This window comes from Coregonus clupeaformis, chromosome 8, assembly GCF_020615455.1.
Source record: "Coregonus clupeaformis isolate EN_2021a chromosome 8, ASM2061545v1, whole genome shotgun sequence".
Lineage (NCBI taxonomy): Eukaryota > Metazoa > Chordata > Actinopteri > Salmoniformes > Salmonidae > Coregonus > Coregonus clupeaformis.
In genome coordinates this window covers 49,840,417-49,859,251 of record NC_059199.1, presented here as the reverse complement: position 1 = coordinate 49,859,251, position 18,835 = coordinate 49,840,417, and the positions used below count along the sequence as shown (strand labels likewise).

Sequence of the window (18,835 nt, the reverse complement as noted above, 5' to 3'; positions counted from 1 at the left end):
CTCTTCAGATTCAAACTGATTTTAGTCCGATGTGCAATTGAGCTTATATTCATTATCTAGGATGAGTGCATGCTGTCAAATCACTTTTTTACAGGAATAGAAAACGCATCGAAATGTTATTGAAGTATTATGATTTGCATAGCAATTCTTCCATCCATCTTTTATGTAATATTGTGTCCTTTTTAAGAATAAGTTCTGTTGTTTCTTATGCAAACAAAGGGAAGTAAAAGCAGATGTGTTGTGTGAGAAGAGCAACTCAGTAAAAATCTCCAATAGATTCCTCTATGCAGAAGATGAGGAGGATAAATACCACTGAATTTCCTCTGTGAGCGCACACACACACACACACACACACACACACACACACACACACACACACACACACACACACACACACTATAATCACTGTATTCTCCTCAACATAGAATAACAATTCTCACTGTATAATTGCCCCATTAAAAGATTGTACCTCTAAAATATGTCACATTACTGAGCCTCCAGCCTTACTAAGGAGCTAAACCTGCTCTCTCTTTAGCCAATTATCTAACCTTCACTTCTCTAAAGTCGCTCTGGGTCTAAAATGCCCGTAGACACAGATTTAGGATCAGCTAATCATCCTTCAATCCTAACCTTTACCATTAAGGGTATAACACTCATAGCTGACCTTAGATAAGTGTATTGGAGGGACTTCCTTTTACTCAACTGAAGTAACAGAGTACAGATGTCGTGACCTTTACCATGGAGACGATGTGACATGTTCTAGTGCCAGGGACAGAGAGGGTAGCTTGGGGAAGCAGACACCTCCGCTAAGGGGGGTGACGTGACAGTCTAGAGAGAGAGTTAGCTCTCAGCACTCTGATAGCCTCAAAAGGCCTGAGTGTATGTGTGTGTGACAGGAAACAGGAGAGAATGGTGTGGCCGTGGTGTGTGTCTTGGAGAGAGAGAGAGAGAGAGAGAGAGAGAGAGGAGATAGTGTGTGCGTTTGTGTGTGTATTTATATAAGTGTTTGTGTGCGTGTGTCCGTAGGTGCGTGCGTGTCCGTAGGTGCGTGTGTGTGTGATGGAGGGGGTTGAGTGGGCTAGGTGTTGGACTGAAAGAGTAGACAGAGTTTAGGATAAATCAATATAATTTTCTTAGAGCCTAGAGAAATGAACTTCCTCCTCTCCTGGAGTCTGCAGAAACACGCTTACACAGACCTTCTTCAGAGTTAGAAATTGTGAAAAGACTGACGGTGAACTATAAACAGGGCTACCACCTTATTGTGGGAGACAGAATGCAATTCTATTACAATGATCATAATATATCAATTAATGTTGTGGATAGTTCCACCCATATATAACTGTCAAATTGCTGTGGTCTGAGGGGCTTTGCCTGTTATAGTAATTATATTCCTATGGTTCCACCACTAACAAAACTCTAAATGTAAAGGCAGACTTTATATTGCAAGGAAGACATGCACCTCTCTGGCATTTGACAGATGCTTGACTGTTTGCATGATGCGTCCCCACAGGGTGTGCTGTGGTGGGGCTGTTTTATTAGTGGTGTGAAACAGACAAGCTAACATCAGGTCCAACCTGTCTCTGCTGCTCTACCAGACTGGGGCATTAAACACACTATGGCTTAATGCATTATCTGGCCCATAGAGCTTGGTGTTGTGTGAGAGAGACGAGAGGCAGGGTGGGATATATTGTTTGTGTGTCTAGACTGCTTCTGTGGTTTAAGTTGAGAGAGAGAGAGATGAGGGGGGGGAGTGGAGGAGAGAGGGTGAGAGGAGAGGAGGAGATGACAGAGAGGAAGAGATGACAGAGAGGAAGGAGAGAGATGCACAAGGATTAGAGAGGGGGGAAGAATTTAGCAGTAGAGGTAAGAGAGGGAAATGGAATGGAAGGAAAGTCAGAGGATGTCAGAGGAGGGTAAAGAGAGGATGGAGAACGGATTCACATCTCAACTGGAAAGGACAGACAGAGACATGGAACACATGCAGTATTGAACTGAACCCACAGTGAGAAAACCTTCAAGTTGCCACTCAGCAGTGCAGTGCTCTGCAAGACAGCCTAGTGCTCTCCAGCACTTGGGGCCCTGTATCACCGCAGCAGCTGAGGGTGTAAACAGGTACTCCAGTCCCGTTAAGCCCACTCTCCCTCTGCCCTACCATCTCTTCATATATTTCCCTCATATCTCCTCTCACCTCAGAGCTAAAAGGCATGGATGATATAAGCACACTGAACTTTGAGGGTGGTTAGTTTTGAACCTTTCGATATAGGCCTATTATTGAGCATCTTGGTTCGGGGTAGAGTTCTCATTCGGGGTTGGGAGTTTATCATCTCACAAATTGCAATTTAATAAAGTGGAATGATAGCCTATACACTAAAAAATGAGGGTTCCTCAAGGCTTCTTTGGGAAGGGTGATGGTTCTATGTGGAACCATAATGACTCAAAGAATCCTTTTGAGCTTTTCAATGGTTCTTTACAGTTCACAAAAATATAGGGGAGGCAGTTCATTAGAATATTTTGGGGAGTGGTTTGCTCACAGCTCTTTTTGTGCAACCATGAGTGAGAGAGTAATTCCAGTTTATCTAATGTGTTGTGTTATCAGTACCTTCAGAAAGTATTCACACACCTCTACTTTTTCCACATTTTACAGCCTGAATTTAAAATTTATTAAATTCAGTTTTTGTGTCACTGGTCTACACATAATACCCCATAATGTCTAAGTGGAATTATGTTTTTATTCAGTCTGTAACACAACGAAATGTGGAATAAGTGAATACTTTCTGAAGGCACTGTATGCCATTACATATTATACATGACTGTGGCCAGTTACGTGTCTTGTGAAAGACTCATGTAGGCTATGGCCTTGTGTCAACTGAGAACAGTTGACTAAATCAGTCAGTGGTTCTCAATTCTCTTCCCAGGGACCCCCAGCTGTTCCAGAAGTAGCTCACTTGATTCAACTGGTCAATTAACACAATAATAACACCTATGGAATTTTAACAATATGATATGCCTGAAGAGAATAAAAACCCTGTATGGTTCTTCAAAAGGATCTAAAAATAACCTTTCAGATTGAGAAAGGTTATTTATAGAACCATTCTCCATAAAGGTTCTATCAAGAACCATAAAAAAAGTAACCATAGCGGAAACCTTTTTTGGTGCTATATAGAATATATTTTCATTGTTCTTTTTATAGAACCTTAGGGTCCTTTATAGCACCATACAGGTTCCATGTATAACCTTATTAGCATGGTTCTTTATTGAACCTTCAAAAAAGTGTTCTATATAGCACCAAAAAGGGTTCCGCTGTGGTTACAAGCCAAAGAACCCCTATCTGGTACTGTTTAGAACCATTATTTTTTGTGTGTATAGAGCATCATTTCAGAGATCATTGTACCGCTTTATAATCCTTAGCTAGCTCTCTGTAAATAAGACTAGAGGATTGTTCGTTATATTATGTCTCCATTCATTGTGCTGAAGAAAAAAAGTAAACTTTACAGGAAGGGCCAGATGTCATTATTTATCATCTTAAATCTAATTTATTTATGAAGCAGAAAAAGAATGGAATTCTCGGTTGAATTCGTCTTGAATTATTTAGACTGAAATGGTTAATTCCATACAAGGCCTTGCAAGATCTCGGCTCTGTTCTGTTTAATACTTCATCATCTTTCGTAAACCGAAAACTGAGGAGAAAAGAAGAGAGAGGGAAAAGTAGTTTATTCATCCCGGACCCTACCGCATAATTGTTCTTTAACTCTTATTTAGAAAGTGTTTCTGGAACATTTTAGAAAGCCTAAAATTCGTGATGTTATGTTGAATAATTTATTGTTCTTGACAACTAAAGGTTTTGGGGATATTGTAGGATTTGAGTTGATGGAACGACATTAAGCATATTTTAAAGAGATAGTGATATGACGGGTGTGGTGATTCAAAGACAACCAAAATAAGTCCATGATGTAGGCCTTTACTAAATATATGTATATTTTAAAGATGTTTATCAGATCGAATTGTACCTCATTTGTATCAATATTATTCATCCATTCGATCCCTCTCATGCCACTTATTTTTCTAGCCTTAAAATGTGGAAAAGTCTCACTCAACCCTCTGGTTGAATGGCATCATGTCATGGATCTCCTTACAATGTCAGGCCTAGGCTACTCCTAACCCTTCAGCTGGCAAATCAGAAGAGGTATTGCATGAAGTCAGTGGAGATAAAGCTATTAGATTAAGAAGTGTGTTAGGCAGCTCAACTCCTCGCTAATGGAGTATATTCTATAATGGAGTGACCCGTTTAGAGAGCGGTGGATGCGCAGCTCATGGTCCCAGGTTGATGCAGTCAAAAGCCGGCTAATGAAAAGAGACGCATCACTGATTGCTGCTATATCTGGGCCCGCGGTGGAAGTGGCATCGATTTAACAATTTAGCAGCCCCGTCCTCTGTGTGTTGGAATTAGTCACGGCTCAAGGATGCCCAGCTTGCCCCCTTTTACAAACACACACACACACACACACACACACACACACACACACACACACACACAAACAGGGAAAAATAGCCTACTACAGTATATCTCGCACTCCAAGGTGCATTCATTGAGGAACTATATGTGCAACATATTCCGTCTTGGAGGAAATTGAAAGTTCAATAAAAAATGTAAAATAAACCGATGTATATTTCATTAGTAGGCTATGATACATTTTCATGTGATTTAGCCGCACAATTCCAGCACCATGGAGAGCGAACGCAAGGAGCAAACAGACGCAACAGAGAGAACATAATTCTGCAAAAAACGATTGTTTATTTCCGTGACTCAATAACTGCAATCGGACTTTAGTGCAAGAACATGTATACATGTGTGAAATAGTGTGATAATAAGCTAAACATATAGTATGCTTTATTTCGTTTAAGAGAAAAAATGGTGCTCTCATGCATCTGGTTATTATAAAAGGTCTGTAAACGGTTTAGGTCAGTAGGCTACTCCCCCTAAGGTATTCCTACCGTGCTGTAGGAATACCAATCAACGGCTTACATGTGATACTCTGTCCCCACATCCAACATCATAAAACAACATATTTTCAGTGTTTCTGTGATTAAACCATCCAGCACTTTCTAATCTGTTGAATGTGAGGGATCATTTTACCTGGAGAATGAGTAGGCTACTACATTGCTTTTCTATGTCCAAAGGGATTGAATCCCTCTTTTCCACTAATTTACAACTGTGTTTTAAACTGAAAGTAGTAAGAATTTTAAGTTTATGCAAAACATATTTACTGACACTGATGTAGCCTACGTCGATGTATTGACGCTTTTCTAAAACAAAAAAAGGCATGGAAGCATTTGCCATCATAAGGAGTTCATATACCTTTCTACAGCAGTCTCTGTAAGTCTCGGTAATGAAGTCTATACATGCTGCAAAGACGAGGTAACATGTTCAATAGAATGTTGTCCCAGAGTTCTGCCTTCCATCACCTGTCTATTTAACCCAATCCATGCCCTGTCCATGGCTGGCTTGGACAACACAGGGTTAAAGGAACTCTGTCTGAACAGTGGGTCGTGGAAGACCCCGTCCACCCAATCTCTGAGGGTAGCCACCGGCGAGTCCTGCTGCCCAGCCGCCCCCACCTTCAGGTGGGGTACTTCAGTTGGATACCCCCCTGGGGAGAGAGTCTCGCTGGGGGAGGCTGTGTGCATGCATGCAGGGAATTCAGGTTGGATAGCAGCAGTTTGTGCGATGGACCAGATTTTAGGTTTACTGCTCTCTGTACTTCGCAGGTCCTGTTGAGTGTAGAATAAGTTGGTTGTTCGGTCATGGTCTGGTGTGTGTTTGGGGCAGTCTGCTGAGAGTGACAACCGCTCATTCCCGTGTCGGGATGTGTCTGTGGTATGTCTGAGTGGGCTGGTGGAAGGGTCTTTGGGGTGGTGGCGGTGGTCCGGTGGTGTGTGTACTGGGGTGTCCTTGGTGTGAAACTGGTGTTTAGGGTCACAGTCAGAACCATCCGACTCTAGCAGATCAAAATCCTCCAGATCACTTTGTTGTAGGTCCACACACCTCCCTGTTACAGAATCTTCAATGAAAAAATGCATAGATGTTTTAACAATCATAAACTTGACAGCCTGATAGAAAGCAACTTCCATCTAAATGAATGGGACGCCATTTTAAATCTATGGTACACATGCACTCACCATCAACATCTATCTCGCTTTTGATTGGCTCCTCCTCTTGCGATCCCTCTGCACCATCGCTGTCATCATCACAGCCCCTCTCGTCAGAGCTCTTATTGGCTCGTGGTGACCATGTGACTTTGTTCTCCTTCTTCAGCCTCCGCCGTGCATTGGCAAACCACGTGGATACCTGAATGAACAAACGCATTAAGAAATTATTACATATTTGATAAATTCCCAAGCCGGCCTTTGTGGCCTTGAGCAAGGCACTTAACCCCTAAAAATGCTCCAGGGGCACTGCAGTATGGCTGCTCTCTGCTCCAACCTCTTCAACCTGTGTTTGTAATTATGTATTTTGGAGGGTTTAGGATAAAGCAGAATACATTTCTGTGGGATGTAATCTTTTTCTGTGATTAACCAGTGCCGACACTGTAACGGAAAACTGTAAATTATACGGTAATTTGGGGTATTATCAAAAGTAAAATACTCTAGCATATTGTAAATTATGGTGCATTGTGGGAAAATGTTGTGGGCGGGGAAAGAATTGTTGTATTTCGAATGGTACTGAAATTCCACCCCACAGAATACAGTACCGTACCATATCTTTGGAGCTCCAAAAACCTTTTGACCACTAGCGGGTGCATGGTATTGTTGTTTCTGTCTCATTAACATATTTTGAGGTGTGCCTTGTAAGAGGCAATATTTGTTGCACCCAGAGGCTGCACCACAGGTTCAAAAGTGATGTGGCCTAGGTTGCCATGCTTTCTCTCTATATGCAGCTATTAATAGCCTATATTTGGTTATTATGATATGTATTAAAAAGTTGTTTAATATAATTTAGCAATGTAAGTCATTAATTTTTGCATTACTTTATGTTTCTAAAGTATATTATTTTGATACGTTTTTTTTACATCTCAAAATAGGATGCGGCCCCTTTAAGACAATTGTGTTCCAAAAGAAATATCTAACTGGCTACAGTAGGCTTGCAAAGAGAAATGCTGAAGTGTATTTTGTAGCTTTCTCTTTGCAGACTATCGATAGTAGCCAGCATATTGCTAGTATGTTAACTATTGAAGGTTTACTTTTGTAAATTACTTTCCCTAAAATAAATAAGCTCAGCAAGTAGATTGATGGGCGCTTCTTTTTACTGAAGACAGCTCGTATGTGCTGTGTGAATTTAGCTATTAACTTCTGTAGTGCTCGAGAAGTTGTGACTTGATGGAGCGTAGTGGTGCTTGAATGTACAGTCAATCATATTGCACAAATACAAATAGCACGACTTTTCTGAGTGTAGTCTTCAATGGTTTTCAATGGTAGACGGCGACAGAGCAGGTAATTGTTGAACTGGAATACAAAAATGCACTGAGAAGTTACTGGCCCGGTCTGTACTGCTGCTTTGAAAGTGGCCACATCAGATTATAAAGTACTGGGGGAAATGCTGTCTCACCACACGTTTTCCGGGAGCTCTGGTTGCACCCGTGAGTGAGAACGCTGTACCAATTTAACTCGTATGTGGATATAGTGCCTCATCAATTAAAAATGTATAGGGGACAGATTGGAGTGGCAGCAAGTCTTAAACCTTAAATGATTTAGCATTTTGACATGTCCTTTTGGTCTGTTTTGCCTTGCCATTTTTTAAGGCCTCTAGAAGTGCAAATGATATAAAACACCAAATATTCATTAATATGCTGTAATGTGTAAACACTTTACGAAGCAGCCAACCTGCTTGCACCAATCCCTTGTAATTACAGTAAAATACTGTGAAATACAAACCCCTCCCCTCAATGAATTTCATTCGGTCATCCATTCATTCATTCATTCCGATTACGGTAGCCTTTACTTATTTATTTTTAAAAGTATAATACAGTCAATTTTACAGTATTGTACTACGTGTGTCATTATACAGTACTTGCTTTGATACCGTATTTATATTACAGCAGGTGTACTGCAGGGATAGGCATCCCTGGTCCTGGAGTGCCACAGGCACTTCATGTTTTGGATTTAACCGACCTGGAAAACCAGTTGTGTGGAATTTAGGCAATCACTGATCAATTAGCTCAGTTGGCCAGGTGTGGTGCCTAGTTGTAACAAAATCCTGCAGTACCTGTGGCACTCCAGGAACAGGGTTGTCTACCCCTGGAGTGCTGTAATTAAGTAATAAGGCCAGAAGGAGTGTGGTATATGACCAATATACCATGGCTAATGGCTAATCTTATACACGACGCAACTCTGAGTGCCTGGATACAGCCGTTAGCTGTGGCATATTGGCCATATACCACAAACCCCCGATGTGCCTTATTACTATTATAAGCTGGTAACCAACGTAATTAGAACAGTTTAAGTAATTTTTTGTCATACCCATGGATACAGTCAGATATACCACGGCTTTCAGCCAATCAGCATTCAGGGCTCGAACAACCCAGTTTATAATATGAAATATATAATTTTACTTGCCACTGAGCTGCCTGTAAGTTACTGTCAAATTCACTGCAACCCCTTTACAGTGTAGTGCTCCTCAAAAAGTGAGGAGCACTGTGATTAACGAGTACGTAGTGCTCTTCGATCAGACCTGTACTGGAATGCATGATAAGTTCAGTAGAGCTCCAACTAACATATTCAGTCTCCAAACACTGAGCCAGTTGTTACCTGTGTGAGTGTCATTTTGGTGATGATGGCCAGCATGATCTTCTCTCCCTTGGTGGGGTACGGGTTCTTCTGGTGCTCCTGCAGCCAGGCCTTCAGAGTGCTAGTGGTCTCCCTGGTAGCGTTCTTCCTCCTGGCCGCTGCACTGTCCACTGATGACCCATACCTGGTAGAAGGGAGGAGAGGGGAGGGGTGTCAGAATAGGGGTTTATTTGAAAGAGAAACTCTTCCAAATCTTGTATTTTCAACACTATGTTTATTGGATCTAAGATGTGCTGGAGTTTTCAAATATTGTACTTTTTCCTCCTTGTACTTGGAACTATAAGGGGTTTGACTTATTACATTGTGCAAGAGATATGCGTTCTTAAATGTAACTCTTTTATGCATCAATTACGCATGCGTTATCCCTATTTCTCACGTTTTGATAATATTGAAATGTTTTCTAACAGAATTATAAGTTATTTAGAAACATATAACATGTTTAGTAGACATACCCATATCGGTCATATGGATACTGCCCAAATGCGTAATCGTACGGATAGTAAGCAGGGGTTTGAGAGGCCCCCACATGCACAGACGCTCCATCTTTGGACTCCAATGTTCCCTGCAAATATGAAATCAAAATAGTTTATTATTAATTATTCGTTCATTGTGATTGAGAAAACTTGACAAAAACCTTTCAAAACCTGACTGTCAAAAATAGTTTTGTTTAGGCTACGTTGCCCACCAAAGATATGGATCAGTCCAGTACGCACGAATTGGGCAAATGTTTGGCCTTTTTATTTCCGCTGACATTACGAATTAAGTGAAACAAGAAGAAAGATAGAAAAAAAAGGGAAGTCAATATAGAAAAGTACCTACCCTGGCATATAGAGCTGTTGCGTCGCCTCCACAGGTGCCATAGTAGCCCTGGCTCTTTCCATAGGCAGCTCCGTACACACCCAGACCTATAGCCGGGGTTGGTAGCTCCTGGCCCGGGGAGCCGAGCAGCCTGCTCTCGTACACCGGGCACCGGAGAGGCTGGGGAGAGGGAGGCATCACACCGGAGTCCAGGAGAGACCTTCCGCCAGGCTCGAGGCAGTTGGCCAGAGAGCTTGTGCTCATGAGGAACTGGCGCGAATACAAGAATAGATTCTTCAGGAAGAATATAACCAATACGCAATGCGTGAGCACAAAACGAAAAAGGCTATCAATAAATTACTTATTTTGTCAAGCAAACAAAAAGTTGGCTATATGATTTATGTGCAAACCCGAAGACACTATAGTAACAGAGACAAAAAATGTTTTCCTTCACCACACTTGTTTCTTCTAGTGAGAGACGCCTTACCTGGTGTGAAGGTGAGTAGGGGTATCCTAGCTGCGGGTAAGCCATGATATCAAACATCAGTGAATGTCGTCAAACTTCAAAGGATCGAGCACGAGCACAATGTCCAACTGTCACTCATCCGTGCATCAGGATTAAGTAGCTCCTAGACGTTGATCTAAGGTCACTTTTGCAATTCCCCTTCGAAGGTGGGATCTGGAGAGGTTATGCGTGTCCTAGATCTGTGAGTAAAGGTCACTTTCACCAAATCAAACCAAAACCGAAACACACTTCTTTCCACCCCGGGTAAAGTGCCGGCACTCAAGATTGGGTTTGTAATGAAGTCTGCTTCAGCTCTTCTTCAGCTCTTCTATCGAGGTATTTGGGAAACATCAGCTAGGGTAATGTCCTTTCCCCCAATTCCCAATAATGTCCTTGGGATGTTTTTTGGGGGATGACTTAGGTGTCCAAGTCGGTTGACAGTTGGTGACTCGCTGAGTTAATGAATATGTTTACTGTCCAGTCAATCTGACGCGGTGAAACGCATCATTTGCAGTCCAAAGCGGTAGTGATGTTGTGATCTATCATCCACAAACCAACCATGCCCCTCCTGATGCGCTCTCTGCTTTTAACGCGCCTGTCTCACTGACGTCACATGGACTCCCGCAGGCACCCTACGGGTCCTCTCCTTCAGGAACTTATATTCAGTTTAGGACCTTCGATTTAGCCGCTTTCATGTAGAAATACAAATGTTGTAAATAAAACAAAATAGGCCTTTGCCAAAAAAAATTACACTGGCAGAAATCCTTGTACACGGAGTTGTTTTTCTCAATGAGAAAACAGAACAAAGCCGAAGGTAGGCTTACGTTCCTCCAAATTATCTTGCAGAATAAACTTATAAAAGTCGGATTTCATTGAAATAGGCCTACAAGACAGGAAAGAAAATACAACTATATACCTCATATACTAGTATTACTTACCGTTATTGACGCTGTCTGTGAACGACAGACCTGCTCACTCAAAGATTCCCGTTTCCACACGAGCGCATACACCGCCCCGGGGTCCCGGTAAATATAATGAGGATGTGTTCAATTCGCCCCCCCCCCCCTCCCTCCCTCCGACACACACACACACACACACACACACACACACACACACACACACACACACACACACACGCCGCATCAGAGGGGGAACACGGAATGACGTGACAGCTCTATCGCGGATGATTGATGACTATGAGATGAAATTAGCATAATAGCTTTTTATTCCTGTAGTTTAGATAACATGTCACCTCAATGAAATTACCTCCTGACTCCTGATCAAGCTGTTACAGTGGAGATGAGATTATAATAGCCAGGTCTGAACGAATTAATCAAACAATAAGCACTTCTGTTATCTTTAGAGGGCATCATTTCCAACTCAGTGATTGTGATGCTGATAAATTCAAAGTTGCCCTGGAAGCAGAAATGCTTATTTATATTGTGCTTTAATTTTATTATACATTACATTATTTACCTGGTTTTTAATTACTAAAGTTCAAGTTGTAATTATAGCCTAATAAGGTGTGTGTGTGTGTGTGTGTGTGTGTGTGTGTGTGTGTGTGTGTAGGCCTACAATCAGAGTAGTTCTTATAAATGTCATCTCTCCCCAGAGACTATCCAAACACTTCATCCTTGATAAAAACACTTGACTTGAGATATTACTGATATAATAATACTGTAACTGTATCTGTCATCACTAATCCACAGCATTAATGATGATGAGTACCTCATCTCTCTCTCCCCCTCTCTCCCCTTCTCTCATCTCTCTCCTGCTCTCTCCCTCCTCTCTCATTCTCTCCCCCTCTCCCATAGCAGCTAAAAGGGTAAGCATGTTTCTGTTCACTTATTCTGCATCATTGATGAGAAAGGTCAGTGGGATTTATACCGTACGCTTAGTTCACTGACTCCTTCCCCTCTTTAGGGCTCTTCTTTAGGGCCCTTATTAGGGGAATGAGACTACCTCCTGATAGCCTGACTAATGTGGAATTATAGTATGGAAGTGTAGTATAGAAGTATAGTATGGAAGTGTAGTATAGAAGTATAGTATGGAAGTGTAGTATAGAAGTATAGTATGGAAGTGTGCTGTATAGGACATTACAGTGTGTGTTACAGTATGATAGATTGTGGGTTAGACCAATTCAGGTTTACAACGGTATAGGTGTTTTATTATCATCCACAGAGAGAGAGAATGAGAGACAGGGAGCGAGAGCGAAAGAGAGGGAGAGAGAGTAGCTGTGTCAGAAGACCTTGTACTGTGTAGCTCAGTTGGTAGAGCATGGCGCTTGCAACGCCAGGGTCATGGGTTCGATTCCCACGGGGGGCCAGTATGAAGAAAAAAAAAAATATATATATGTATGCACTCACTAACTGTAAGTCGCTCTGGATAAGAGCGTCTGCTAAATGACTAAAATGTAAAAATGTAATGAAGGACAGTGGATCAACTATTTATTTTTCTTCTTCCTCTCCCTCCCTCCATCCCCCTCTCTCACCAGGCCCACCCCCTTCAGAATGAAACGAGGTAGGAAGTAGAAATGAAATAGAGGAATTGATAATCCATTTAGTAGATATGGACAACATACATAACCAATATTCTATTCTATTCTATTTTGTTGTGTTCCATTGTATTGTATTGTACTGTATTGTACTAAATTGTACTGTATTGTATTGTATTCTATCATTTTGTTCCATCATATAAGAGGAAGATGAGAGCAGATCAAATGCTCTTAGAGCTGAACTATACTTTCCTCCATCGCTCTACTTAACTAAAACACCTTCATAAAGCATTTCTATGCTCTCTCTCTCTCTCTCTCTCTCGCTCTCTCGCTTTCTCCGCAATCTCCGGCCATCTCTCTCTCTCTCATTGTTCTTTAAGTGATTCTTCGTCAGAGACATTTAAACCATGTTTTTCTCCTCTCTGCCAAATACATTACTAGCTTTACCTCTTCTCCCAATCTTTTATGCAGAAAAACCAAACCTGAGAGACGCAAAAAGCATCTACATGTTAAATAGTGATTAAAATTGTATAGTATTCATACTTTCAGGTAGGAAATATTCAAATGTGCCTTTCTGCACCGTATAGTGATTGAAGGAAGTTGTGATTGGAGTTTTCCCCCTTTCTGCATTTATCTACCGTGATGCTTTCTTCTCTCACATTACTGTGTGTGTGTGTGTGTGTGTGTGTGTGTGTGTGTGTGTGTGTGTGTGTATGTGTGTGTGTGTATGTGGGCGCCTGCTGTGATGCCTTTCCCTCTCACATTAACTCCACGCCCTTCCCACTGTATTATAGTTAAAGTATGCAGAGAGGAGAACAGAGTGTGTGTGTTTCCTGTTGAGAAGTCGCATTATGAATGAATGATCATTACGATAATCACAGTCTAACAGACGCAGTGTATTCTCAGATACCTATAGAAGTATGCAATATAGATGTATATATATATATATATATATATATTCATATATAAGTACGCCATAAAATATTCAAGAGGGGGGAATAATTACATTTATAATGGACTCATCTGTTGAAAACAGTCCGTCACAAAAGCAGGATGGAAGTGACATAAAAAAACAAGATGTCTTCTGTATTGTTCTATAGAGAATAACATGCTTTATTTTCTTCATTTCATTAGAAAAAAAGCGGTTTTCTTGAAACTGAGTCACACAGAAAGCAATAACATCATCTTGTTCATTGTCAGAAGTAAAACACATTGTTATCCTCTTGAAGTGACGTGTGTTTGTGTGAATAGCATCTAAAGCCAGAGCAGCAATATAGAAATATAGATATATTTCTATTTGTAGTGTTGAACTCAAATGAGGGTTAGACAGTCACCTTTCATGGGACAAATGGAATGTCAATCAAGCACTGAAACACAGAAGGGTTCTCCCCCGGGACATAGGGGCTCTAGAATAATGATGGGGCTCTGTTGTAGGAACATCATCACTTTAGGTGCAGTGGGACTGATGTTGGGCAAACCAGTGTCCTTTTATCTCTCTCATGTCCCTCTCTCTTCTCTTCCTCTCTCCTCTGTCTCTCTTCCTCTCTCCTCTGTCTCTCTACCTCTCTCCTCTGTCTCTCTTCCTCTCTCCTCTGTCTCTCTACCTCTCTCCTCTCTCTCTACCTCTCTCCTCTGTCTCTCTACCTCTCTCCTCTGTCTCTCTACCTCTCTCCTCTCTCTCTACCTCTCTCCTCTGTCTCTCTACCTCTCTCCTCTCTCTACCTCTCTCCTCTCTCTCTTCCTCTCTCCTCTGTCTCTCTTCCTCTCTCCTCTGTCTCTCTACCTCTCTCCTCTCTCTTCTCTTCCTCTCTCCTCTGTCTCTCTACCTCTCTCCTCTGTCTCTCTACCTCCCTCCTCTGTCTCTCTACCTCCCTCCTCTGTCTCTCTACCTCTCTCCTCTGTCTCTCTACCTCTCTCCTCTGTCTCTCTTCCTCTCTCCTCTGTCTCTCTACCTCTCTCTGTCTCTCTACCTCTCTCCTCTGTCTCTCTACCTCTCTCCTCTGTCTCTCTACCTCTCTCCTCTGTCTCTCTTCCTCTCTCCTCTGTCTCTCTACCTCTCTCTGTCTCTCTACCTCTCTCCTCTGTCTCTCTACCTCCCTCCTCTGTCTCTCTACCTCTCTCCTCTGTCTCTCTACCTCTCTCCTCTCTCTACCTCTCTCCTCTCTCTCTTCCTCTCTCCTCTGTCTCTCTTCCTCTCTCCTCTGTCTCTCTACCCCTCTCCTCTCTCTTCTCTTCCTCTCTCCTCTGTCTCTCTACCTCTCTCCTCTGTCTCTCTACCTCCCTCCTCTGTCTCTCTACCTCCCTCCTCTGTCTCTCTACCTCTCTCCTCTGTCTCTCTACCTCTCTCCTCTGTCTCTCTTCCTCTCTCCTCTGTCTCTCTACCTCTCTCTGTCTCTCTACCTCTCTCCTCTGTCTCTCTACCTCCCTCCTCTGTCTCTCTACCTCTCTCCTCTGTCTCTCTACCTCTCTCCTCTGTCTCTCTTCCTCTCTCCTCTGTCTCTCTTCCTCTCTCCTCTGTCTCTCTCCTCTGTCTCTCTACCTCTCTCCCCTGTCTCTCTACCTCTCTCCTCTGTCTCTCTACCTCTCTCCCCTGTCTCTCTACCTCTCTCCTCTGTCTCTCTACCTCTCTCCTTTACTTTCTCCCCTATAGCTCTCTCCTTTACCCTATACCCCCTCCCTCTTCCCTCTCCCCTCTCTCCCCTCTCTCTCTCCTTTACCCACTGCCCTGTTCACCCTTCTCCCACTATTTTCTGCTCTCTCTCCCCCCTTTTATTTGCCTTCTTTGCTTCACTTCCACCTCCCTCTCTCTCTCTTTTACCCTCTCTCTCCTTTACCCTATACCCCCTCCCTCTTCCCTCTCCCCTCTCTCCCCTCTCTCCCCTCTCTCCCCTCTCCCTCTCCCTTTCCCTCCATCTCCTGGTCTTGTAGTTTGGCTGGAGTGGGTCAGAAGGGACTGTGTTGAGTGGTCTCTCTCAGTAGTCAACCAGGCAGTAAAAGTGTGTGTGTGACAGAGAGGGTCGATAAAAAGATTGGTGAAAGAGGCCTTATATCACATTCCATCCAAGGAAAAGTGTAGAGAGAGATGACGACAGAAAAAGTATAAGAGAGATGTGAAGAGAGGAAAAAGAGAGACAGAAAGCAGGAGGGTGAGTGAAACAGAAGGAGTAGGAGAGCGAATGAGAAAGAGAGAGATGGGAGGATAATTTGAAAGAGATACAATGTAGAGAGAGAGAGAGAGACAGAAGAGAGATGAGAATTAGTAAAATGGAGAAAAAAAGGTAGATGGAGAGGTAGATAAATAAAGAAAAAGGGAGAGAGAGAGGTAGATAATAGAGAGGGAGAGCGAGGGAGATAAATAGAGAGGTATAGAGAGAGAGAGTGTGATGGGTGATTTGAAGGAGTCAGGCGCAGGAGGGTAAATCACAGAATAACAGGATTTATTCCGGAATACAGAGTACGCAGTAAAGCATCAAAACAGTCCAGTGTGCAAAACAGGTGCACTGGAACAAACAAGGCACACAGGGAAAATAACCTGGCAAATACAAAATACAAGGAGCTCCACCGAGCTTCACTATCCTCACAAATAACAATCACACACAAAGACAAGGGGGCAGAGGGAACACTTATACAGGTACTGATGAGGGGATATGAACCAGGTGTGTGTAATAAACAAGACAAAACAAATGGAATGATGAGATGAGGAGCGGCAGTGGCTAGAAGGCCGGTGACAATGAACGCCGAAGCCTGCCCAAACCAGGAGAGGAGGCAGCTTCGGAGGAAGTCGTGACAGTACCCCCTCCTTGACGCGCAGCTCCAGCAGCGCGCTGACACCGGCCTCGGGGATGGCCAGGAGGACGCGGAGCAGGGCGAGCCGGATGGTGATGGTGGAAATCCCGCAACAGGGAGGGATCGAGGATATCCCTCACCGGGACCCAGCACCACTCCTCCGGACCATACCCCTCCCAATCCACGAGGTACTGAAGGCCCCCCACCTGACGCCTCGAATCCAGGATGGAACAGACGGAGTACGCCGGGTCCCCCTTGATGTCCAGAGGGAGCGGAGGGGCCTCCCGCACCTCAGACTCCTGGAGCAGACCAGCCACCACCGGCCTGAGGAGAGACCCATGGAACGAGGGGTTAATACGATAATCTGGCGGGAGTAATTACCTATAGGTAACCTCGTTTATTCTCCTCAGGACTTTGAACAGCCCCACAAACCGCGGGCTCAACTTCTGGCAGGGCAGGCGGAGGGGCAGATTCCGGGTCGAGAGCCAGACCCGATCACCCGGTACAAAGACCGGGGCCTCACTGCGGTGGCGGTCAGCATTGGCCTTCTGGCGACGCACAGCGCATTGGAGGTGGACGTGAGCAGCGTTCCACGTCTCCTCTGCGCGCCGAAACCAGTCATCCACCACAGGAGCCTCGGTCTGGCTCTGATGCCATGGTGCCAGAACTGGTTGATAACCTAAAACACATTGAAATGGCGTTAGGTTAGTGGAGGAGTGACGGAGAGAGTTCTGGGCATATTTGGCCCATTGCAAGAACACCGACCACTCCCCCGGCAGGTCCTGGCAGTAGGACTGCAGGAACCTACCCACATCCTGAGTCACCTGCTCCCACCTGCCCATTAGACTCGGGGTGAAAACCAGAGGTCAGGCTGACCGAGACCATAGACGTTCCATGAACGCCTTCCAGACCTTGGATGTGAACTGGGGACCCTGGTCAGACACTATGTCCTCTGGTACCCCGTAGTGCCGGAAGATGTGTGTAAACAGGGCCTCCGCAGTCTGCAGGGCTGTGGGGAGACCGGGCAGAGGAAGGAGGCGGCAGGCTTTGGAAAAGTGGTCCACAACAACCAGGATGGTGGTGTTACCTTGAGAGAGGGGAAGATCAGTAAGGAAATCAATACTCAAGTGGGACCATGGCCGTTGTGGAACTGGTAAGGGCTGTAACTTACTTTGATGGGGCCGGGCTGATGTTTGAATAATATAGCTCCAGTTGTAGGAGGAATCCCTGGCAGAGAGCCTGTCCCGTCGAAATCCTGTGGTCGGGATATATGGATCCCTCTGGGTGCTGGGGTGTGGGTGGCTGGATCCGGTCGCCCAGCTGGTCCCGACAGATCGGGTCCTCTCCTCTCCATGCGTTGGACGACCTGGAGAACCCGATCCATTGATTCTCCCAAGCTGGCTAGCATCGTCGACCCGTGCCACGACTCCAGGCATGTGCTCCTCTCCTGCTGACTCCATGGCGGGTGTGTGATTCTGTGATGGGTGATTTGAAGGAGTCAGGCGCAGGAGGGTAAATCACAGAATAACAGGTTTATTCCGGAATACAGAGTACGCAGTAAAGCATCAAAACAGTCCAGTGTGCAAAACAGGCGCACTGGAACAAACAAGGCACACAGGGAAAACAACCCGGCAAATACAAAATACAAGGAGCTCCACCGAGCTTCCCTATCCTCACATATAACAATCACACACAAAGACAAGGGGGCAGAGGGAACACTTATACAGGTACTGATGAGGTAGATAAATAGAGAGGTATAGAGAAAGAGAGAGGTAGGTAAATAGAGGTATAGATAGAGAGAGAGAGAGAGAGAGAGAGGGAGATAAATAGAGAGGTATATATATACAGTGAGGGAAAAAAGTATTTGATCCCCTGCTGATTTTGTATGTTTGCCCACTGACAAAGAAATTATCAGTCTATAATAAATGGAGAGAGAGAGAGAGAGAGAGAGAGAGAGAGAGAGAGAGAGAGAGAGAGAGAGAGAGAGAGAGAGAGAGAGAGAGAGAGAGAGAGAGAGAGAGAGAGAGAGAGAGAGAGAGAGAGAGAGAGAGAGAGAGAGAGAGAGAGAGAGAGAGAGAGAGAGAGAGAGAGAGAGATACATTAAGGAAAGCTTTGACTATGAGAGAGGCCACCGAAGGCAGACCTGGCTCTTAAGAGAAGACAGGCTATATGCTCACTGCCCACAAAATTAGGTGGAAACTGAGCTGCAGTTCCTAACCTCCTGCCAAATGTATGACCATATTAGAGACACCTATTTCTCTCAGATTACACAGACCCACAAAGAATTTGAAAACAAATCCAATTTTGATCAACTCCCATATCTATTGGGTGAAATATCACAGTGTGCTATCACAGCAGCAATATTTGTGACCTGTTGACACAAGAAAAGGCCAACCAGTGAAGAACAAACA

General features: G+C 43.9%; 1 protein-coding gene across 1 annotated transcript; it reads right to left on the bottom strand.

Moving 5' to 3' along the window:
* Nucleotides 1–4,772: 4,772 nt before the first annotated feature.
* On the bottom strand, nucleotides 4,773–10,848 carry LOC121572888 (iroquois-class homeodomain protein irx-4-B-like). The gene is made up of 6 exons (XM_041884919.2): nucleotides 10,127–10,848; nucleotides 9,661–9,909; nucleotides 9,294–9,403; nucleotides 8,803–8,965; nucleotides 6,178–6,346; nucleotides 4,773–6,059 (listed from the first exon to the last, which is right to left on the bottom strand). Exons 1-6 carry the CDS (start codon nucleotides 10,181–10,183, stop codon nucleotides 5,395–5,397), a joined length of 1,413 nt encoding a protein of 470 aa, XP_041740853.1. The 5' UTR covers nucleotides 10,184–10,848; the 3' UTR covers nucleotides 4,773–5,394.
* Between the last annotated feature and the right edge of the window lie 7,987 nt (nucleotides 10,849–18,835).